Consider the following 24774-nt stretch of genomic DNA (forward strand, 5'->3'; position numbering starts at 1 on the left):
GGTGTTAGATGCTCTGTTATTCTTTTATAGATCAACAAAATGTTTCAAAGTTAATTTTATAGGGGGGTCAGGAGGCTAAGGATGTTATGTTTTCACTGGCTGGTCAGCAGAGTCTGGTATTTTGTTACAGGCAGGGTCAGCCAGCTCCAGGAGCTATTTCTGTGCCTGTGTGTATGCAGTGAAATTTATGTCACCTTTTCTAAAATAGTGTGTGCTTATTTTGGGATTGTTTTATATGCATAGCTAGCTCAGGGCTCAGAGGCAGCCCAGACCACTCCTAAATCAGAACCCCAGCTCTGCAGGCCAGTAGGGAACTCCAATATCCCAAAATTTCAGAGAACAGGCTGTGACTAACAATTGCAATATATTTATTTGAAGCATGAAGCTTCTCTTGAAATGACCACTTTGAACCTCCTGGCAGAAGGATTTGAATCTTTTCAAGGCTGGTTAAAAATACAGAGTATCACCACACCTTAAAGGAATATTTGGACACACCATGGAGTATTTGAACTCAGATATTCTCTGTGACACTGAACAAGTCATAAATATCAACTGGTCATCTACAGAATGGAGGAAAATAGCACATTGCTGCTTCACACTGCAAAAATACACCCCAGGAAGAGGGAGGTAATGGCTCAGCCTTACATTTGCCCCACATAAACTCTGGCTATTCCAGTGTGAAAGGAGATCTCACACAAAGTGGCAGTTCCCAACAACATCATTTAAAATAAGTGGTTTTAGAGCTTGGCAAGTGGAGTTTGGCAAGCAGAAAAACTGCCAGATACAGTTCTAGGAGGCTAAAAGGCTTCATGAATTCCAGTGAAGTTTAGGCAGCAGCTCTGGCTTGGTAGAGATGTTAAAAACACAGAGTGAAAAGGTTTGTAAGCAAAATGTTTAGGTTTTTGTCGAAACTGATCTATATTTTTAAAAATTATTTAAGTAAACTAGGGATAAAAGCACAAGTTTCATGGGATGGGAACATTTTCTCAAAATTGAGTGTTGGGGGGTGTGACAAAACAAAGATATTTGTTGTTTGGCCAGCTATCATTTAGATAAACTTTAGACACACTTACAAGGGGCTTTGAATTACTCCTGATACAAACATTTCTTAATCAAGCTCTGTTGCTTCAATCTTGTTTTCAAGATTTCTACACTAATAAATCTGAACTTCTGTGCAAATGCTGATAGCAAGTGACCTATTTCTACTTAAGATTAGGAAAAAAGCTCTCAGTAGAAAGTCCAAACTTAGACCTAGTTTTTTCCTGCATATTTCTGCTACTGAGAAGAAAGCAGCCTAAAATTAAAAATACAAGAGACTGCTTGCACTGGTGTGGGCTGATGTTGTTGTAGATTTGATTCTGATGACCAAAGAATCCATGGTTAGATTAAAGATAAAATAATTTTGATGACTCCCAGGTTAGTATTGTGTGAGTGCCCTGCAGTTGAAAAGCCCAAAGTGCTTGTGAAGGAGGCAGGGGATTGTGGAGCAAGGAGGAATTAGCAGCTGTTTACTAAAAATAAGTGTGGTGTCAAATAGAGCAGGTCCACCAGGAGAAAAGGAGGAAAAAAACCCTACCTGAAGTTTAACTGCACATTTATAGACTCTTCCTCTGCCTAAGACAGAACTGCAGGTATTCTTTGAAGCCTGCAAGAGAGCTTTTTCACTCTGAGGGTTTCTGGTTGTGCTCTGTGCAGAAAAGGGCTCCTTCTCATGTGCCTTCAGAGCTGGGGAGTAGCTGCCAGCTTTGGCAGGATGGGCTGGAGATGTGTGGGTGTTTAAGTGGGAAATGGGAACCACAGAGGCTCTCACACTGTGTGAATGACCCCAGAAAAGTTCTGTGTTTGCAGGGCTCGAAGCAGGTGTCTGCTGGGAATGGCAGTGCTGGTGTTCAGACACAGTTTGGTGACAAATCCCCCATCCCCTGTAAAAGCCCTTATTACACGAGATAGCTGTGAAATCTGGGAGTCTCCATGGCTATCAGAGTAAGCCATCAGCCTCTGTGGTGTTTTTATTCCTCACTCTGGTATCCAGTGCTGTGCTGAGCTTACAGCCAAGCATGTTCCCTCCAAGGCAAAGCCCTCCTGTTCCCTTCTGCTGCTTCCACGCTGCTCCTTCCCTGCCCTGGGAATCGCTGGGTGGGAGCCCCACTCTTGCTTTGGAGTTCAAGATGCCATTTCATCCTTGCCCAGCTATGGAAAGAAGTGTGGATGGATTTGATCCTTATCTAAAGCTCCTGCTGCCTTCAGCAGGGTTCTGGCGTGGTATTTGAGAGTAGATGGGATGCAAAGGTCCTTTTTAGCCAGAAAGCTGCTCTGTGATTTATAATGTGTAAGAAAATCCTAATTGTTACAAGTCAGAGGTCAGGCTGAACTACTGATGCACATTTAGCAAGTTGTTCACTTCTTTCTCTCCAGCCAGCTCAAATCAGGCAGAAAACTTGATGCCAGTAATTTGTCAGCAGGAGGGAATAATGGAGACTTTTCATATCAGGAATTTTAGCAAGGCATTAACTCTGAAGAGTCGAGAGCAGAAAAGATACTTTTCCACATTGTATCAGAACAGAATCTGCAGAGATACAGCAAAAAATAACCCCATTTTCCACTTTACTCAAGTGCCAGACTTCTCATTCACTTGTGAATCAGGGTGAGCACTGAAGACAAGTCTTGAAGAGATAAACAGAAGGATCAAAAGCAGAGGAGAGGATAGAAGAGATCTGGAAAAGAACTAAATGGCCTTTCATGATTTTTATTAAGAAATTCTTGCTTCTGGGGGTACCAAGCCAGCCAGGCCCCTTGCTGAAAGTCTGGGTTATGTTTTAGTTTCACACACTTTGCAGGAAGCAAGTGCATTCATACTTTTGTGCCTCTGCTTGAGAAGATGCTCCTCCTATTCAAACATGTAATCAAAAATAATTGGAGTAGCTGTGGGTGCTGCCAAGGAATCCACAGACTCTCCCCTTGATTCTCACTCTTGGAAGAGACAGGACAGGAGTATGAAAACACTGATGCTGAAACTTGATCCACAGTATTGTGCTTTTGCTTTATTGGCTATTCTGATGTCATTCTTGTTGCCCTCAGAAAATCCTAAAATGCCTTTTTTATATGCATTGAAGCACTTTGCTTCGAGTTTGTTCACTTTCACCCACAGAAATGTCCCTTCCTGCATGATTATCTCAATGGTTTTGACAGATTCCTTGGAAGGACTGAGGTACTGAGAGACTCCCTAAACACCATTTTTTAATCTAACATCCTAATTTTTATAATGTTCCATAGTTTGGGCAGCTGCCCACTTGACCTTATAGGAATGACATCCCAATTAATCTGATCTGGGAGAACATTCCAGCTGGAATTGTTATATTTTTCTACTGACCTTGGTACTGAGAGCTTCCTTCCTCCAGTATCGACAGGAAATTGCTTGGACCAATTTTCCATCTTAGATCCACTACCTAGATTGGAGGGAAAAGTGAAGAGAGGAATTGCTGACAGCATTGTTTCACAGAATTCTGGGATGGGTTGGAAAAGGCCTGAAAGATCTTATCCCACCCCCTGCCATGGGCAGGGACACCTCCCACCAGCCCAGGCTGCTCCATGAGAGAAGGGATTAAACTCCAGCTTATTTGAAAATGTAATTTTGGTAGGAGACTTGCAGTATTTAAATGGAATTTAATTGAAATGCCATTTTTCCAGTTACTTTTGCTTCTATTGCCATATTCCCTAAACAGTTTTATTTCATTGAACCAGTTTTTCTGAGGGAAAAACCTCCCAGAAAATTATCAAAGATTCTTCATCTTGTATCAGTCATAAGTCTCAAGATGTAATGAAGGTAACAGCTGACAAAGGGAGATTAAATCACTGTTTGGGGAGGAGGTGAATGTGGATTTATACAAGACAGCACAAGGTGCATCAGGATTTTGCTAAATAACCTGCAAACCACTTGTTATCAGCAAGATATAAAGTTCAGCTCCTGCACTTTAAACACCTTCCTAAATAAACCCTGTAATTAGGGGCATATCTGCTGCCTGCAGGTACAATTGCAACCCTGTTATCAAATATTTGTTTTTAATTTAAGTTTTATTACAGTAATTACAGTTTGGGCCCAGAAGGACAGGAAAAATCAAAATACATTTATCACTTTTACCCTAGAGAAGCATTTGAAAGAGACTCAGGAGGTTCTTGACTGAACATCAAGAAGTGTTTTGGTTAAGTAAAACAAGAAGTTGGAGGGTAGATCCTCAGTTCCTCTGATGTATTCCCAGTTCCACAGGGTGTGGCACTTTGACCTTCATCCTTGGATCATTTGCAGTAGGCAGAATCCTTCTTTTACCATTTTTCCATGGTATTTTTTAGAAAATTATTAAACCATGATGTTCTGAGAGGAAATGTGTCAATTATTAGAAAACCCAACAAACAAATTCCCTCCAAACCAGCCTAAAAATTGGTTATTTGTTTTTAGCCTCTCAATACCACAGGACACATCAACATTTTATTGTTATAAATAGGGCAATGAATTGTTTTAGTTATTTGCTTCAGTGATTTTATACACTGATGTCAAGGATATCATTGTGTCAATTTAATTGATTTTAATCAAACCCACTCTTGTGTCTAAAGGACAGTTGCAGTTCTGTTCTCTCTCTCCTCAATTAACAGCCTAAGAGTCAACATAATAAAAAGAACTTTTCCTTTGAAACCATTTCATTTATTTTTTGATTTCCAGTGGATTGAGTTCATGCTTGTTCTGTTTTAAATGTGCTAAGGCCCCTTGAACCAGCAATATATGTTTGAATTTAAGCAGAAATGTGGAAATGAGAGTGTCAATCTATTTCTGAGGCTTTCCAAAGGCAGCTCCACACCAGCTGATTCCCATTCAGCAGCAGGGAAAGCTGAATTGGCTGCACAGTGCACATTTCCTCTGGACATTTTCCTAAGGGGTTTCACTAAGGACAGGAATGTGTCCCATGTTTGGCACTCAGGGATGCTCAGCCTTGCTCATGTTCAGTGAGACAAACTCCAGCAATTACTGGGTTTTGGAAAGTGGGATTTTGTGGGGATGAAGCCATGGGTTGTTTTTTTCCTTAGGTGCCTAATGGGAAATCAAATCAGCACCTTGCAGAGAAAAGAGACTGAAGTTACTTTGATATCAAATACTCTTTGTGAAGATTGCTATCAGGCTTTTCAGAAATACTTAAATTTCCTTCTGGGATCAAACTTTTGTTTTCTTTAAGAGCTGGAGTTGGGAGCAGAGCTTTTTTCTGCCTGCATCCCTATGACTTATAGCCTATACTTATTTTAATAAGAGTCCTGCTGTTAGAATTTTTCCAGATCCTTCTCAACTGGTCTAGGATACTCTTTTTTTTCCCCCCCTGTCAGTGCTATAACCTTGGAGAGAATGTTCCCTTTGTTCTTTCTCAATGAACCGTAGAGAACCTGATCTAATGGCTCAGGATTTTACTTGACAGGACTTGTGATGGCTGAGGAGATGGGAATGACATGAAGTTATAAAACCCCAGAGCTCCACGCTGTTATTTCACCCCAATTCCAAACAGCCCTGCAGAGGCTGTGAAGGGATTGAGACACATTTCTGCTGTTGTTGGTTCTTATCTTCAGAAATGTGTAAAACCAAGAAGGAATCGTATTTTCTTCATCCAGTTTCAGGAGCTTCATCAGTGCTGTGACTGTGTCACAGTAACAAGTGAGTGGCTGAAGATGTGTGACCAGAACTTAAAAAAACATCTCCTATTTGCACAGGAGCAGCCACAACCCTTCCTAGCTGGCAAAGTTAAGCAATCAGGCTTAAAAGACCTTGAAAAACATTCATGTATTTGCTCCTTCAGCTCCTTGAGCTTGCTGGGTATTTTCATTTACAAAGGAAAAAAAATCAAAACCAACTCACCCCAAACTCCCAAGCAGTGTTTTCAAGATGCTCATTTACAAGTTAACATTAAAGTACCTACCTTTCAATTAAATTGACTGATGCTTCCTAAATTCATGTAATTTAGGTTCCTGGCTAGATGTTCTGAGGGTTTTGGCCAGATTAATGGATGTTTTCCAAGAAAAACATAATTTTTTGAAATATATTTGCTCTAGGGTTAGGCCTTCAAATTAATTTGTGTAAAACTTGCAGTGAAGAGTATGCTTTGCCCTAGAAAACTCACCCTTCTCCTCCACATATTTAGTGAGAGATTAATAACTCTTATTAAAAAAAATAGATATTGTTTCAACTTTTGTTTATACTGTGAAGTAAATGAGAAATGAAAGCTGCTGCTTCAGCGAAAGCTGACACACAGCTTGCTTTTGAAGATGCCCTTTGATCACTGCTCTGTTTCACAGGTGTTTTGCTCTGTTGAGTTGCTCCTGAAATTATTTGGAAGTGTGTGTAATAATGAAATATTTGGAATAACTTGGAAATATTTGGAATATTTGAAATAATTTGGAAGCAGCCTTTTATCTCAAAGATTTCAGGGGGTATATTGTACATTAAATGGTGTCTACAGACATTTGCAGCAAAAATAGCTCCTGTCCTGAGAACATGGGCTGAAAATGCATGGCTTTATTTGCAGGTTTATGCAATGCTGCCTGATGTGGTTTAAAAATGAGTTTGAAATCCACACAAGCTCTGAGGTGGGTATCTGAGTGAGACTCAGGCTCTTCATTCCTAATTCTGCAAGGGGTGGCAGTGATTAACATCTCTGTACCCACATGAAAAGTGGGAAAGCTCGGTCACCACTTTGTTACCTGTCTGTTCTGGCAATGATCTCAAAGCCCTGAGTGTATTTTTGCCCTCATTTACATCCCTGACCACCTGCACCTCCATCAGCTCTTCCCACTGAGCTCAGTCACGGCCATTCCTAAAACATGAGAGGTAAAAAATTCCCCAGAACCATCGAGGTCATGGAAAGGCTGGGAGAGGCCAACCTCAGCCAGTTCTTTGTCTCCTGAGCCTGGAATTTGGTGAGCAGTTTAATGTCACTTAACAGCCCCTGCCCACACCTGAGCTTTGCCTCTGGCTTCACAGCCTGCTTTCATTGCCTTACTTGCTTTCCAACTTTTTCTGGCTTTTTCGCTTTGACCGCTTGTTTCTCTTTTTTCCCATTCTTCTCCTTCTCCTTTTTCTCCTTCTCCCTTTTGGCAGCCAGCTCTTCAGCGACCTGAAAGACACAGGGAGGAATGTGACTGGGAGAACACAACACCCAACAGGCTGCACTCTCAATTCCTGACCATCACAGAGGAGCCTTTTTGTGCTGAGGACACTCCCCCCTGCAAACTCCAGCACAGGTGCTGACTATCCAATTTATCATTAGGAAAAAGCTGATTTCTGTGTCCCAAGCTGTGAGGGCTTTTATGGAAAACCATCCAGAAGCAGAATATTCTAATGACACCTAACTCAAAGTTCCCTCTGGACTCGGACCCAGATTATGAATTTGTCCTGGTGTTTGTAAGGCAGATTGATTTTTTTATAGGGATGGAATTTAAAAGGCTGCCCTGAGGTGTGTCTGATTTCAATATATGGCTAAAGACTGAAATTGTTCTACTGGGTGAGGGAGATTGCGTAGAGATCTTGTGACAAACCTTGACAGATACACAGGGATAGCTCAACATCTTTATCCCTGCAAGCAAATAGCAGCTGATAACTGGGTACAGCTCCATCAATTCCCATATCTTTAGTTCCTGGCCATTTATACTTTATTATCTGAAAAAGGCAGAGGGTGAAAATTTGCTGCTTCTCTTGTTTCTAGGCAGCTTTCTCTTCCCTGAGAGGAATTCTAAGATCACTTACTAATGAGTCTAAATCAGAAAATCCATTGAAGCTTATTAATAGACCACTAATACCAGCAGTACTGTGAAAGAGTAGAAAATGAAACATTTCCATCTGTAAGATGTGTTTCCTGTAACAGTGAAAATATCTGTTTTCTCAAGTACACCTTTTAATGTACTCAACACTGGATGCTGGAAGGGGACAATGACAAGGGCTGTGCTTTGCAGCCAGGGCAGTTTCATTAGTGGCTCTCCCCAAGCATTTCAGTATCTTACATTTAATTAAATATGGTAATTCAAACCCTGAGCACCGCTCAGTCACATCTTGTGGTGATAAGCAGTGAAGCATTTCATTCCCTGGGATAGATTAACAGATTGACTGGAGTTCAAAATAGGTTTTTAGTGTCCCAGCAGGCCTGTTGTATCCAAAACCAACAGAGCTACTCCGGGTGTATCCTTTACTGTAGCGTTCCTAGGCAGCCAGAAACCCAACCCTCTCCCCTCCACCTCTGCTCTGCTCTGCCTGCAAAGGGTAACCAGAACCATTCCCAGCATCTCAGGGGTGGCTTTATCCAGCAGGACACCTCTAAACACACACATGATTGACAAAAGGTTTCAGTTTGCAGCAGTGCCTCTGCATTCTGCAGGCAGCATTTTAACTGCATCAAACTCCGAGTGGAGTGATTTCCTTTCGTGTTTTTGCACAGATGAACGATACTGGAAGGGCTGAGACAGAGTTTCTGTTCTCATGAACCTGCTGTGATGGCACTGAGGTGTCCTTGTCCCTCTGCCTGGCCTTGCTGCAGCTCTTCCAGCTCTGCTCCCACCTCTGCTCCAAGCAGATTGCAGAGGGCTGGGAGCTGGGGGAAGCTGCTTGGGTGTCTGACCTCGAGTGGCTTCTGCTCTTTTATACACAACCACTTCCCTTCCAGCTGCAAGGAGATACCTGAACAATCTGACAACAGAGGAGGAAAGAAAGGGAATGGCAAGCAAAGGTTAGTTTGAGATTAGTAGGCAATTCACCTGCATTTTAGTGTAGTTTTTTTTGCCCTGGAGAAAACTTCATAGTGGAAAGAGAAGTAGATGTCTTCCTAAGTTGTTCTGCACTCCCCTTTTCTTTGCTAGGTTGTCTATTTTTGAAATGAAATTAAATTTATGAAATGAAGCAAAGTAGTTAGCAAACTCTTAATACTGAGGAAGAAACCATATTGCAGTAGGAACAGATTAATTTTAGCCTCTTCCTATTTTTTCCCAGTCTTTCCTAGGACTTCTGTTGTGCCAGTGATGATTCTTCTCCAGTAACATTTTCTTCAGTGGCTGAAAAGACATTTTCCTTTAAAACTGATGCTCCATAAAAGTTAAATTGACTTTTGTTTACCCAGATCAGTTCAAGCCTGTTTCTAAAATCTTGCAGTGCAAATCTACTTTTTTTTTTTTGGTAGGGGGGAAAGAACTGGGCATTAAACCAGAGTGTAGCCCGTGAATGAAAGTGTCTAATGCTGGTTTATATGAGCCAAGTACAGGAAAACTTCCAGCTGCCAGCAGCACTCACTTGTTCTGCTGTCCTCAGACACAGGAAGTTTGGTGTTGGCTCAGATACTCCAGGTAAATGTTCTTCTTCAGGAATAAACCCTCCCCTTATTCCTTGAAAGAAGATCTTACTTGAACTTCTTGCCTTTTCGAGTTGTGGGCATAAAAGAAAAGCAGGGATAGAGTGAGTTTGGGAATGCTGTGGCAGGTGAGAGCAGCCCCAGAGCCTGGCTCTAACACCAGCTGGAACACAAACACTCTACAGGGGCACAGCGTGGTGTTCCTGGAGGAAAAAGTTTCTCTTATGGAATATTAACTCTACAGAAAGAAGTTTTGTTGAAATCTAGGAAATGTTTCTTCTTTATGGAGGATTTTTAGTGTGGTTTTTGGGGAAGGTAGATTGCTGTCTGTAGGTGAATATTTTAAGTGTTGTTTAATTTAAGAGGCCAAGTACAGTTTCCCTCCTCCTTCATGGTTAACTTGATATATTCAGAATATTTTAAGGCTTTTAGTCCTTCTCTGACACCTTTCTTTTGTTTTGGAATGTTGTGTAATATTGGAAATGAGGGGGAGCCAGGAGAGGGGGAAGTGCCTGAAAAATGGCAACTCTCTTGGCTTATCTTCATGGTGATGAGACTTAATGAACTACAGGAAGAGATGGAAATTTTGTTGGCAGCTGGATAAGAGCAAAGCTAAAAATTGTCACATCTGATGATTATCTGTGGAGCAAAACATAAAAAACCATTAGGGATAGAAATCTGGAACAGATGCAGGGAGATTACACCGATGTCCTGGAATGTTAAATTTGTCTGGAAGAATAAGTAAAGTAGAGAAAAAGTTCTTTTTAGTCAAGGCACAGCGCTTATTTTTCTGACTGAAGCACCAGGTACTCTGTTGGGATGGCTTTGGCACATCTTTTGGGAAGGTGTTTGTAAAATGTGATGGAAGCAGTTTGTGCAGAAGGCCAGCTACACTACAAAGTCAAGTAAGGTCAGGGCTGTCAAAGGATCAAGAAATATAGAATGTATAATAATGCAGCAATGGTTCGTGAAGTGATTCATTTGTATTTTATTTTCCCCAAAGTGTCTTTACCAAAGCCTTAGAAAATGCTCACTTTTAAAATACAGTTCAGTCTTGATTTTTCATGGAGTTTGACTTGGGAGTAACCAGCCCCTGCACAGGAGCTCACATAGACAAGTGGAGGTGAACTCCTGTCCCCCCTGGAGTCAAGGACAAAACTCCCATCAGCTTCCATGGGGCCAGGATTTCCTTTCCTATGTTGCCCAGTGTGTGGAACAAACCCAGTGGCCTCAGGGATTTTTTATTATGCAGCTGACTCAGTGGAATAAAAAGTGTTTGACTTGTCTGACACTCGGGTAAAATCGTGATTGCACTGAACTTTCTCTGGCCAACTGAATTGTGGAGGTCTCTTAAGGCTGTGACACAAAAAACAGGCCCCAAAATTGGTGAAAATCAGATAATTGCTAGTGAAAATTTGTTAGGAAAATAGAGGAAGGTTTTTTTCCAGGGTTCAGGGAAAACAAGCAGTAAAACGAGCTCGCCAGACTTTTGGCTTCCATTTTTTTCATGCAAAGAAAAAGCAGATGCTCAGGAAAGGCAACAAAACAGCTGAAGGTGGGAATTGAAAGCTGGGAGTATGACAGGAAGGTTAAATCCATTTCTCCAGAATCTACCTCCACATCCAGTGCTGCTCAGAATAATTCCTGGTAGTGTTTTCTTCCCGAGCTGTGTTAATCCTTGATGGCAGCAGCTCTATTTAGCATCACATTCCCCAAACCCTTCTCCAGCACTAAGCCCCACTTGCTGGGTGGCTCCTGGCTGCTCCCAGCAACCAACAAAGTCTTCTGGACTCTGGCATGTCTTTCTACTTTAGAGGCTGAAAACTTCACTGAGGGTCTCCTTCCCTCTGCCTGCCTGAGCAGCAGAAGGACCTGGGAGCAGAGCCCAGCAGGGTTTAGCCCCTGAACTTGGCTAAAACCAGGAACATGCCCCAAACTCAGTTCTAGAGGGGCACAGGGAGCTGTTTCCAGCAGTTTTCCTGCATTTTTAGCTAAGTCAGCAGATGGTTGGTGCTGTGCTCTGTGCTGGGCTTAGCCTGTCCTTCCATCCCCACAAAGCACACAGAGAGTGCTGTGTGCCCCAGGCTCCACCCTGGGATCCCAGGGAGGACTGGATCCAAAATTCCCCAGCCCTGGAAGCGTTCAGAGCCAGGCTGGATGAGGCTCTGAGCAACCTGGGCTGGTGGAAGGTGTCAGGACGGCTGCAGTGAGATGATTTTTACATCCCTTCCAACCCAAACCATTCAGTGATTCTATAAAAATCCTCTTTTACCATACCTGTGTTAGAGCACCAAAACTTTTCTGCAGAGAAATAGTGCAACAGTGTTAGGGTTGGAGCTTTCAGGACCACAGAATTCAGGTTTTGACCTCAGAGTTTTCCTAGCCCAGCACTGGTTCACTCAGGGGCCTAATCCTGCTTCCTGTTTTCCCCCCAACAGACTCATTATCCTGCTTGACACTAAATCAGGGATGGGTGGAAAAGGCTCCAAGTGCCAACCACTGCCTTCAGCTGGGCTTAATCACTTTCCCTGCACGACACCCAGATGATCAGAGGAAGAGATTATCAGCCACTTCCATTAGCCAGAGAAATCAGGAGAGGGATTTACCAGGAAAAACAACCGAGTTCACTACAACACACAAGATCAACTCGGATATTTCCTTCGCTGGGATGTTAAATTTGCTTAATGAGCCTTGTCAGTAAATCAAGATTTAGCCCTGCCTGCATAAGAAACTCTTCTCTGCTGTTGTTCTCTACTTCTTTTCCATCACCTGAGCACCTTCAGTCGTGATTAAGTGGCTGCACAGCCTGAAAGGGAACAGATTTTGGTACCTGATTGGAAACATCCTTAAAAAAAAAATAAAAAATCCCATTCTTTCACTTGCAAGAAAAAGTTTTTAACCATAAGGTTCTGGGAGAGCTAAAGCCACTGTTAGGGAAAATTGCTACTTAAATAAACAGACACGTTTTGTGGCAAATCCTTCCCCAACATCATGGAATTTTTTTCATTAAAAGAGGGACAGTACCTGCTCTGGATGTTTTTCAATAAAAATAGCCTTGGAACCACCTGTCCTCTCAGGGGGATAGTCAGGAAACCTGCCTGTGATATGCCTGTGGGAGAAAAAAAAGTGGAAGAGAAATTAAAATTCATCATTTTTCACCTGGTTGATAAAGATTTTGGATAGTGGGGAAGCTTCTTACTGCAGCATTTTTTTGTCCTGTAAATTGATTAAGACATTTACCAATCCTTGCCTCTTACCCCATGGCGCAACAAAAACTGCAGATTCTCAGGGAAATTCCTAGGACTGCAGATTCCTCCCTAGCTGAGAGATGTAGATTAAAGTGTTTATACCTGGAAGTGTCCAGGGCCAGGTTGGACAGGGCTGGGAGCAGTAATGGGAGGTGTCCCTGCCCATGGTAGGGAGTGGAGTGGGATGAGCTTTAAGGTCCTTTGCAACCCAAACCATTCTGGGAATGGTTATTATGTTATTTTACATTATTTTATATTCATAGCCCAACTCTCTGCTTTTAACATCTAGTTTTTTGGGGTTTTTTTTGGTTTTTTTTTGTTTTTTTTTTTCTCTTAGAGAAGATTTATTTTGCTTAAATCAGAATTTAATCTCTATGTTCCAGACTGTATTTCCATGTCAGGATTACCACTCCTAAATTTCCAATGGACTTGATGGTGATGAAAGCTGGGAAGGGGCAATGAGTGACTTTGTGGGAAGGTTTCATGGATAACACAGGGAGCTTCCAGACTTTTCACAAAGAGATTAAAAGATACCAATAGGAACTTCAGCCCAAAGGCTGTTTATACTGATAAAACCCTTTAACTTCTTTCCCTTTTGTTGCTTGGTGGAATATATGTGTAAGATTTTCTGTTTGTTTGGTAACATCAGGAAGATTTTTCTGTTCCAAAGAAAATTCTGTCAGTGCAGAAAACCCTCGTGCTACTTTCAAACAGCACGGTTATGTTTCCTCTAAATGAAATTAAATTTCCCTTGAGAAGAAAAGAGCTCAGAGAGGTCAACACTATTCCTAAAAATGTTTTCTTTTTTTTTTTAAACAACTGGTACCTTAAGGGATTTTCCTAGGCTGCTGTTAAGCTGCAGGCTCAGTTTTAAGCTGAGATCCTTGGAACAGAGCATCTGTTCTGTTTCTGTAGCACCACATGTAGGGTTGGGATCTCTTGCTGGTATTAATGCAACACCAATTAGGACAGAATCAACAAACATTCATCTGTGCTTGGGAGCTCTAACTTGTTCAATAGTTACAAGTTCTAGACGCAAACAGATGCAAATCCTTGGTCACTGCATTCCCAGAAACCAGCCTGCATCAACAGAGGGTTGTCATTGTTTTTAAAAACCCATTAAGAATGGGATTTTGGCCTCAAAAACCCTCCATGATCTATTATTTAATGTTAGCTCATGTTCCATTTTTTACAGCCAGCCAGAAAATAGCTCAGTTTTATGTTAAATGCAGCTTTAAATGCTACTACAAATCTGGTTACAGTAAAAAAATTCCCAAAATCTGTTATTGAGGCTGTTGCTACTTCAGTGCCAGCTGGGAGGAAGGAAAGGCAAATGCATGTGGGAGAAGAATCAGCTGGGAGCCCACTGAACATGGTATCAGGGCCAGCTTCCAATATTTAGTAAAGTTACATTTGGTATTTGTACTCCCTTTTTCACTTTTAAATCACTTACAGCTCTTGGCGATGGTGGGTGGTTGGAATGAAATTATTTCTAAGGTTCCCTCCAACCCAAACCATTCTGTGATATTTCCCTTTGGGTATGTATGATGAGTGTATCTGAGTGCTGCAGAAATTCTACCATGTTCTGAAATTGGGGAGGGTTTTCCAGTTTATAATCTGTATTTTCTGTGTGATTCTCCTCCTCGGAGCTGTTTGGGGTGATGTGGCTCCTCTCACCTTTTTTGGTAGCAACTTTAGCAGGTGCTTATGTAAAAAAAAATCGAGGTGAGGAGAAGACAGTGCCCATCTTTCCATGGAAAGAGGGTCAGGCATTTACTAATCAGTCAGGGATAGCTGGGATATCCTGGTTGAGGGCAATGCAAGGTGTGATTTTACGTGGCCATCAGCGACCTGAGAGCAGTGAGCACCAAACATTTTGATCTTCTAATTCTTCCAGGGCATCTGCTTTTTTCTTGAGTGTGTCCATTGCTGTCTGATGGTCTGGAAGCAGCACTCTTAACTTTTATTTCCCTTCCCACCCTGTTGTGGGTTTTCCCCTTTTTCTTCTAGGTTGAAATGACCACAATTTCAATCTTGTAATGCCTGGGAATTCACATGCATGACCCCGATAGGCAAATTCCTCCCTTTATGAAAGCCTCTGAGTTCAGAGGTTAAACCAGGGATTCTTTTGGCCTGTAAATCTGCCCAGAAAAATGCAGCCATTCATCTTCCTGCTCAAAAGTCCACTCTAAATGCAATGAATCTCAATTTTCATTCCTGCTTCACTTTCTGGCAGCGTTCTGCTCAGAGCCATCGCAATGGGTTGTCTCGTGCATTTGTCTTAGGATGTTAATTTGGATTCAGCTGGACCTAAATTCTTTGGTTTGCAGTTGGAAACACCAGGATAAAATGAGCAATCAGAGAAGCTGTGGCTGCCCCCCATCCCTGCAATTGTCTCAGGCCGGGTTGGATGAGACTTGGAGCAACCTGGTTTAGTGGAAGATGTGGGATGGGACTAAATGATCTTCAAAGTCCCTTCTTACCCAAATCACTCTATAATTTTAAATTCTTGTATCTTTGTGCCATCAGATAAGCTACACATCATCTCTGGCTCAAGAGGGTCCCACCAGACGTGTCCCATGAGCAGCTCTTGAATTAAGAGGAGGTCCCAAACAATGTGGAGAGATTTTGGGCTTGCTTCACAATATTATTTCTTCAAATAATTTTTAACCGCCTTCCCCTTTTGAAACTTCCTAGAAATACTGAAGTGTTGATGATTAGAGGCAATAACAGGGTAAGAAAATGAACCCAGATGATGCAAGAAGTTGCTCCCAGCTGGAGCCCCAGCAGGCTGCTTTGTTTTGTGGGAAGTGTGGAGGGGAGCTTGGTGATGGGAATCCTCCCTGGTTCCACTGTTGATGGTGGGAGGAGAACGTAAAAAGCTTAAGCTCTTGATAACAGGAGCATTAGAGTGTGTAATATATTTGAAAGACATGGTACATGTCAGAGACACCTAGATCCAAGTCAGAACTCTGTGAATCTGTTCCTTATTACTGTCTCAGCATTTGCAAGGGGAAAAAAAGTCCAATTGTACTTTTCCAGCATCTCATAAAAATGTGTAAATGCCAGAGCTGGAAGAAGCAACTCTTATTTCCAGTGTGATTGCTTCAGTGGGAGTGCTGACAATGTGTTAAGCACTGCAAGCAAAAGCAGAAGCAAATTGTCCCAGATTTCTTAGGGAGGATGCAATTCTAGTAAAACCAATTGCCTAAAGGAGCAAATGAAGTTTATAAAATCGCGTGGTGGACTGAACAGAAGTGTAAATAAGGTGAGAAGGAAGGACATGGCTAGGAAGAAACCTCCCCCTTGTGAGACAAACCCGAGCAGCAGCCTGGGGAGGCCCTTACAGCCTCAGGAGCCCAAAGGCTGCAGGCAGAGAGCTGAGGATGGCTCCTGTGGGTCACCTGCTCCTTGTTTTCTGTTCCCAGGCACTGAGCAGCAGCCTGTGCTTGGGACCTGTGCTTGCAAATAAAAATGACGAGTGCTGGAGTTCACAGCAGGGAAACAGATCCTTCTTTGGGTCAGAGCCACTGCTTTAACACAACTGCTAAAGGTGTCTGTGCTGAGGAGGATGCTGTTGAAGAAGGGACCTTTAGAAATTGTGGTATGTGAGAAATCCATTTATTTCTTGGAAAGCAGTGAAATCCTGTCAATGGAAGTAGAGCATGGGTTTGGAAAGCAGCTTTACAGAAAAGCCATCTAATTGGGATGAATGGGGGCCCTAAATCTGAATCAAAGCAGCTCAAGTGGAAGAGGAAAGGGATGAACAAGGATGGAGGGGTGAAAAGATATGATCTTGCACTCCCAGCTGAAAATGAAAAGGATGTGATGAGGTTTTTGTGCTGTTTCTCAAATTACATTATGTTCTCTGGTTCACTGTTACTACTCCAAACCTATTCCTCTTACAATAACTCAGACCTGTCAAGTGTAATTGAAAAAGAATGATCTTTTATGGTCTGCAGTGCAAATCCTTTTGTCTCTGATCTGTAGCAAAGAACTCTGGCTCTTCTGGGCTCGATATTTGTACAGCACAAACCTCATATAAATGTCCAAGTTTGAACTAGTTTCAGATGGCTCTGTAATGTCTCCAAATGACCACCAGACTGGGACAAGTCAGTGTGATTGGCAGGCTCTGCTCAGCCCTGACTGCTGTGGCACCTCCATTCTCACCTGTAAAATAAATTCCTTCTCTGGGAGATGACCCTGCATTGTGCTTGTCTCATCTGCTGCTTCCTCCCTTCCCTGCTTCAGGAGCTTCAAATTTATTTTTTTTAAGTGTTTTCTCTCTATTCCACATTGCTCAGGGATGGTTATAGTTAGGGCTAAATATGGCTTTTGATTTATGAGAACACACCATTGATTTAAACATTTTGTCTGGTAATAGACTCAACAAGTTCCTACCTACTCTGTTCTCTGGCGTGGTTTTACATGTGTTATTCTTTCTTTTTGGCTATGGCTTCTCTAGCTAATTGCATAAAAGGCCTTGTCAGGAAAAATAAATTGTTCTTTGGAGGAACAGGAGTGTTTAACTCTTCTCAGGGGATGAAAGGATGTGGGCTGTGTGCAGAAGAGGAGGCATGAATGATGGTGTAGGCTCTGAGTGGAGGGACAGAGTGGTGTTCTGTGCAGAAAATGGACATGAACAAAGAGAGGGGAGCTCTTTAAAGAAATAAAACCCTCATCAGTTTTGTAATTCTTGCCTGTTTCTGTAATCCCACCTGATATGGATTCTCTCAGACTGCTTAAATAGCAGTGCTGGTTTATTTTAGGTGTCTTTGTGGTGGTGCTTTTTTTTTTTTCCCCTTTTGTGTGTGTATGCTCTTTTTAGCTCTTTGAAAATCATTTCCAGAAAAAATAACCTGGGCAAATACAGAATTACTTATAAAGCAAGATTGATTTCCATGGGCTTCTTATCATCTTTAATGAGTTTGGACACAGACACATTACAACTGATGTTTTATCTCAGGTCCTGATCCTCCCAGTGTTTGCTTGTACGTGTGGTTGTTATGCATGGAAGCATTTCAGTGGAGGGTAATTGGAGGATCAGAAACTTTATTGTTCTGCATAAATATTCAGCTTTGAAAATTGAAGCTCGAGTGTTGTGAGGCCAACAATGTGCAAGGAAAAGCATTCCCATGGAGGAATGAGGACTCAAGGTTTGTGGGGAAAGGTGATATCCTTTATTATAGTAACTATCATAATTAGAATGGTCTTTTGGGTCCCCAGTGCCTGCCTTAGATCTGAAATGGGAGAAGAGAACTTCAAAGCCAAGTAATAGTTGGGAACAGTTGTTGGAGGGGACAGACCTAAATGAGGAATGTGGTAATTCTCCCTGATAGTTTTATTACATGTGGTGTTACTGGCCAGGAAAGGTAGACCTTTGGCTGACCCAGTGCAGTTGTTCATAAGCTGCTTGAGTTCTTACAGCTAAAGAATCTGTTCTGCTTTGTCATGAAGTTATTACCTTTCCAAGGATCCTTCTGGTCTTTTAGGGATAGCAATAAGTAATTAGTGTAATGGAAAAATGGGAATCTCTGTTCCCCTTCAGGTGGGCTGGGGCATGAGCTTTCTCTGCCAGGACTCCTTTATCCTGATTCCTACTGTAAAAACCACAAGGGAAAAGGATTTTTAAATTTGGGGGTTTTTCCCTTCAAAATTCTGACAAATCATTCCTGGTTTGGCAATAGATTTTTCTCCTTGAGATAATTGGAGACATGAATGGTAGCACTGCAAATGACTCCTAGGTTTTTGAATGGAAATAAAAGGCATCTTGGGCATGAATAATGCCAAGGAAAACCATAAAGACTAATTCTTCCAGTATTAGCTTAAGTTAAAAGAAAACCTGCTGCAATCATGCAATTCCATGTACCTCCACACACTCAAAAAACGCTGCCCAAAGTTTTCTCAGAGCTCACATTTGAATTAACTGAGGACCCACAGAAATCACATCCTGGTTTTACAAGAGCTGATACCAACTAAGCTGTGCTGAAGGCTCAGTTAAACCCAGAGGACACTAAATGTACCCAGCACAGCATGGAAATGGGAAGAAGATTAAAAGAACTGGAAAGCAGATCCCTGGAGGGTTATTTAGGGTTTTTGGCTTGACTCCTGCAGTGCAGAACAGCCTTGGGCAGAGCTGCTGGGATACCTGATGCAAGGTGTGGAATAACACTGAAAGCATCTCCTGATGGATCTGAGGACACCTGGATGTGCCATCCCTGCCCCTGGAGGGAAAATGGACATCCAGCTCTGCCCCCATGCTTGGTTTTCGAGGTCTGAAGTTCCTTGAGTGCGTTCCCTTCTCCTTTGGAGCTGTTGCTCACCCTGCGTTTACCGGAGCTGCGTTCCTCGGGGGGCTGTCTCCAAGGATGGAGGGCTGCTCCCCCTCTTCCCCACTCAGGCTGTCCCCAGGCTCCTTTCCAGTCTCAGCCTCCTGTTCCTGTCTCCAGCCTTTGGAGGAACATGGTGCTGTGGAGCCAGCGGAGGAGAGCGCAGGAGGAACCGCTCCGTGATGGAATAACGAGCGCTCCCATTAAACTCTCGTCTGGTTTGATTCTCTCATGTCCTTCCATTCTCTTCAAGCAAGGTCAGAAATACAGAAGCTGGCTCAAAGAAACACCAGGTCAAATTCCCCCTACATTTACTGAATTCCTTACCTTTGCTCAGCTTATCCTGCCAGCACAGAACGCCCAATCCTGACTCGAATTTGGCAGAATTTCCAGTGCTCAGCATTAAACTTAAGAGACTGAAACAATTATGGGCAGTTTTAAGCAACATTACTTTAACCCAGACTAGAAGCTTTGCGAGAATAGTTTTCCTGCAGAGTCAGCCAGAGGGAATCAAGAGTACTTTATTAACACAATATGAATCCTGTAAAGAGGAAAATAAAGCATGCCGGTTTTTTCTAGCAAGGCCAGCCAAAAGAAATAACTTGCCCTCCAACATCACAAGTTTCTTTGGGATTTGGAGTGAAATGGACTATAAGAAAGCATTTTGTTTTATGGGATTTGTTTATGAGAAATTTGAGCAACTGTTTTTGCTTCTTAGAAGTCAAGGTGGACCAAAATGCATCCCTGCAGGAGGGGAAGAAGGCTCTAACCTGGCTGCTTTACACTGCTTTGCCACAGCCCATCACTTGAAACTGAAGATAATGCAGTGCTCTTGGGGCATGTCAGCCTCCTTGTGTGTGCTGTGCAGCAGAGCACCCTTTACATCTGCCTGGAAAATTGGGAATGGGAGCCTGGAATGAGCAGAGAAGCTCTGTGCTTTGATCCACCTTTTAGAATGGGCAGTAGAGCATGTAGGAGGAATATGGTGATTACACAACCCTGCTGGTGGGGGAAGGATGTGCTTTTCATTGATGTAATTTTTGCAGTGTGATGAAGATGGATGGATATGAGGTGGCATCAAAGGTGGCATCATTTCAGTAGCTCTGCCTTACACCTGTGGTATCAGTGCAGAAATACAGCCCAGGCTGGCATAACTTAATTTTTGCCTCTCTGGATTAAAATGCTCTTCAGCCACTGTGTCTTGGCTGTCCCACTCATGGATCACTGTGCCCCTGACCTGCTGCCTGCCCATGATTTAACTTGGAGTTCCAAAGAGTAGAGTGCTCAGGTTCCTGAGGCATTGCATTACTGCTTGGGAGAGTGTCTTGAGAATTCATTGAAAACTGGAATCACTATTTGCAGCTAAGCCTGAACTGCCTTGAAAAGCACTTGTGATGCAGCAGGAAAATGTCAGTGGGAAAGGAGAAGCTGAAAAGAGTGCATTCTGAAGTTTTAAAGAATGTAACCAGACACTGCTTTCTGGTTTTTTTCATTTCCAGAATGGGATTCTTCCAGGTTGGAAGGGACCACGGGGCACAGGATTGTGAAATATCCCCACTGAGGGAGACTCCACACCCTCTCTGGACTCTCTGTTCCCTGCTTGGTCACTGCCAAGGAAAGGTTTTCTGCCTCCTGTTCAGGTGGAACTCCTGGGCATCAGCATCTGCCTGTTCCTCGTGTCCCATTGCTGGGCCCATGGAGCAGAGCCTGGTCCATGCTCTGGCACCCACCTTTTGGATATTTATACACATTACAGAGGTCCCCTCTCAGCTGTGGCTCCTCTTGAGGAGCCCCAGCTCCCTCAGCCTTTCCTCCTCAGAGATGCTCCAATCCCTTCATCCCCTCTGCAGCCTCTGCTGGACCCCCTCCAGGAGCTTCTGAGGAACCCAGAGCTGGATACAGCGCTCCAGGGGGCTGAGCAGAGGGGCAGGATCCCCCCTGACCTGCTGGGAATTCTCTTCCTGATGCAGCCCAGGATCCCATCCACCTTCTTGTCCCCTAGGGAGCACCCATGGCTCAGCATCTTGTCCACCAGGACCCCCAGTGCCTTGTCCATCTGGTTCTCTGTGCTTTATGAGAAAGCACACATGAACTATTTAATGATAAATCTGAGGCAATTTCATGCAGATGAAAGCAGTCACAGTGCTTGATTTTCCCATGTTCATCCCAATTGGCTTGTGCAGCCTTATTGGAAGAAATCCCCATCAGGTGTACAAAGAGTGTAAAACCAGGGAAAAAGTGAGAATATTGCAGAATCCATCTATGAAATTAGAGATGTCTAAACTTCTGGTCAATGCTAATAACCAAAGAGTTACTTTTTCTAATAACTAGAAAGAAAAACAATTTAGAACCTCTACTCTGGCATTTAAAAAGTGTGGGAAAAGACAAGGAGAAACATTCCAGATGAGCTCAGCTCTAAGCCAGGCATGGTTAAGAGCAGCCATTCATCAGGAGTTTTAGCTCCAAACCCCAGTCATCTCTGCAGTCCAAGAAACACACTGCAATGCCTGGAGATGCCAAGTTCCTTAACTCTCACCTTTTCAGTTTTGGGAGAGAAAAACTGGAGTGTTCTGTACCTGTTTGGTGTGGCTGTGGTGCATGATCTACAGCCTCCCAAAACTGGCTGGAACTGTGCAGACTGATAGAGTTGAATACCTTTTGCCTCTCCAAATGACTGAATCCTTCTGCATGTTACTCAGCAGGATACACTCAGATTTAATCAAAAATAGGCACAAAGTGCAGCTTTCTTATTATTGTTAATTTAAATGATGGTTTAATAATGTGCTTTTAAATAATTTCTTTGGTTGATGGGGCCGGTCCTGCTGAAGAGTTGCTGGCAATGTAGCAAAGAGGCTGGAGAAGCAGGGATATAAGGGATATTCTCTGGGAATTTGGAGCTCTTGGAAGCAGCAGAAAGCCCAAGCACAGGTGATTTCCCCAAAGTGGTGGAACAGGCAAGGTGAGGTGGGAAGTGCAGTTGGGAGGTGAGCCCTGCAGGGCAGCTTTGCTCAATCTTAGGGCTCTTTTGTCTTGTTTTCCAGGCCTGGAGATGTGACTGTGTTGCTTCACAGGCCTCTCCAGAGGATCAGCTGTCTGGAATGGCCTTATTGCAGGATAGCAGAGCTCCCTCAGGCAAAGGATGGGAAGATTTGGCTTGGACAGGAAGGGAATGCAGGCACACACATGGGAGAGGCTGCAATCAGCTGCTCCTGCATGTTCCCAGGCTTCCAAAAGCACCAGCCTTGCAACAAACAGGAGCAAACCACTGTTAGATGTGCTTTCCCAGGAGGGGATGGAGGTGGAAGGATATTTTGGGCATACAGTTACCCCCTCTGCAGCAGCCCTGAGAGCTGAGCCCGTGATGGGAAGCACAAGTAAGCACATGGCACAACTCTGGTTCTGGAATTCACTCTCTTGTTCACTTGGAACAATTGTGTTTTGACTTGGAATGCTTTGAGAACTCCTGCAGCTACACAGACTGCAGCCTTCAGCTTACAGCCATGCTTTAAAACAGCATCTTCAGAACTGGTTGCTGGATTAGAGCTGCTTTCCAGAAAAAAAACCAACAAAAGCCCTGAATCTGGGAAGAGCTGTTTTCCCAGTGTGATGGGGAGCACAAAACAAGAGAGTAAACTTCCTTTCCAAGCCACCAAAGGATTACTGAGTCAGTAAGGGGCTCTGGGAAGAGAGAGGGGAGTATTGGAACAGATTTCAGAGCCAGGCAGTTTCCTGGTATTCCATAAATGTCTCAGGAAATACTGAACCAGCTCTTTTATGGCTCTACACCCTTTGCTCAAGTCATGGAATCAAGGAATAGTTTGGGTTGGAGGGGCCTTAAACATTCCATGCCCCAGGCAGGGACACTTTCCACTATCCCAGGTTGCTCCAAGCCCTGCCCAGCTTGGCCTTGAACACTTCCAGGAATGGGGAAATTCAGACAAGTTTATATTTGGCACAAGATATTACTGATGTACTTATTATTACTGTTGGAATAGTTATTTTGTACAAGTAGAGCCTAAGAAGACTCAGTAAACTCCCTAATATGGTATTAAATGTCTTTTATTCAGCCTAGGATGATCCTAAGTCTGCCTGACACAGCACACAAACCATAATAGCTGGGTGTTTTTAGAGTAAATTACTATAAATAATTAGAATTTCTGTTGTCTCTGCACAGGGCTGAAATGCAGCATGACTTGAAAGCCCTGGACTCTGACCTGGATAATAAAAACAACCTGCTTGATGGAGTCTGACTAATCTCCCCCATGCTGAAATTCCCAGTAAAACTGAAACACATTGGCTCTGGAAGGAATGGATGAGACTCAGGTTTCAGGCAAGTTCTTGCTCTGCCCACAGAAATACTGTCATCAAACCTTTTCAGCCCTGAATGTGACTGCAGGATTTGGATAGAGTGGCTTTAATGTGAATTTTGCCCTGGGAAGAGCTTCCTTAGGTGCTCACTAACCCACACTGCCCACCTAACAAAGGAGCAGCCTGCTGCTCTTGAGGGAAATAATCAAATAAAAAGTTAAAAAAAGGCTTTGTCTCAGGTGCCCTTGCCACATTTCCCAGCCCTGGGATTGCAGTCAGTGTTCTGCTGTCACCTAGAGCCTGTTCCAGCTATTCCACCATGGAGATCTTGAGGTTTAGGGGATAACCTGCTCCTGTTGCCTCTATCCTCCTTCCCCCTCAGCTCTGATTTGCAGTGTAAGCCTGGAATTTTCTCTGCTATATGGTGCAGCCTCCTGGGTGTGGAATTTGTTTGGAATTCACTTCAGGAACTTGCCAGCAGCCTGTTAAATAATCCTGTTGGCACACTGGAGCCACAGTGCCCTGAATCAGCCTTATAATCCATCAGACATTCCACTGCTGTGGTCCCCAGGGTGCAAACTTGGAAAAACCCCCTGCCAGTGAAAACAGGGAAACAACTGGATTTTGGAATTAAACATACCCTTCTTCTCTTGGGAGAAAGAATAACAGGCTGTCATCCACAGCCACATTCCCAGCCAATTGATTCCTTCATCTTCTCCAAGTCAAATCTGGTCTCTTGGCAATCAAGTCTTTTTTAATATATTCACCTGAACTTGCTGCCATAGACATTTGGGAACTGTTCTTTTGTCTTTGCCTTGGAAACACTTCATATTTTCTGTCAGGCTTTGGTCCTAACTGTGCCTATTTATCAAAATGGTAACTCATAGGGTTTTTTCCCCAGTTTTATGCCTCTTTCATCCCTTCTCTTCTGATTCTGCCTCTCTAGCTCCTCATGACTGCTTCTGCTATCCCTTTGCTCCGCTTGTGTCAGTCCATGCCACGGTTCTTTTTTACCCCACTCGCCTCCTTTCTTCTTTGCATTCCACAGAGCCAAGGCTGAAAATGCCTTTTCCACCACTTTTTCTGCTTGCTTCTCCAAAGAGATCCATCTGTGGAGCAAGGGCTGTAGCTTGGGAGCCACTGCTCTGTGCTTCGTGCTCATTTTTATTCTTCTTAGTTCTGAGCTTTTCCTTAGTCTTTCTCTTCCCAGAATATCCATTAAACACCTCTCCTCTGCCAGCCACTGGCTCTTCAGTGCTTCTACCAGGCACCAGTGGGACTCCTGGCTCTTTTTTCTTTGCCTGTTTCTTGTTTCTGTATCCCAGCAGATCTTTGCTTGTTGGAAATGGTGAAGTGGGGAAAATTGCTTCTTCCTCCTGCTCTGTATTAACTTGCTGGAGAAGACACCTCTTCCTGTCACAGTGGAGTGAAATAATAGCTAGGCTGGTTCTCTTCCCCTTCCCCTTGGGAATCTTTCTTCTTTTCTTTTTCTTTTTCTTTTTCTTTTTCTTTTTCTTTTTCTTTTTC

The 24774-nt window shown here is 43.2% G+C and overlaps 1 protein-coding gene across 4 annotated transcripts in view; it reads right to left on the reverse strand.

Moving 5' to 3' along the window:
- The window catches only part of IQCA1 (IQ motif containing with AAA domain 1), a 97687-nt gene that overhangs the window by 34316 nt on the left and 38597 nt on the right, over positions 1–24774 (reverse strand). For all 4 annotated transcript variants that reach the window (XM_015634928.3, XM_015634930.3, XM_015634927.3 and 1 more), the window contains 3 exons: positions 12387–12471; positions 7032–7145; positions 3371–3446 (listed from right to left, as the gene is read on the reverse strand). In XM_015634928.3, coding sequence (XP_015490414.1) covers positions 3371–3446; positions 7032–7145; positions 12387–12471 — 275 coding nt within the window. The remainder of the gene's footprint in view (positions 1–3370; positions 3447–7031; positions 7146–12386; positions 12472–24774) is intronic.

This window comes from Parus major, chromosome 7, assembly GCF_001522545.3.
Source record: "Parus major isolate Abel chromosome 7, Parus_major1.1, whole genome shotgun sequence".
NCBI classification, from domain to species: Eukaryota; Metazoa; Chordata; class Aves; order Passeriformes; family Paridae; genus Parus; species Parus major.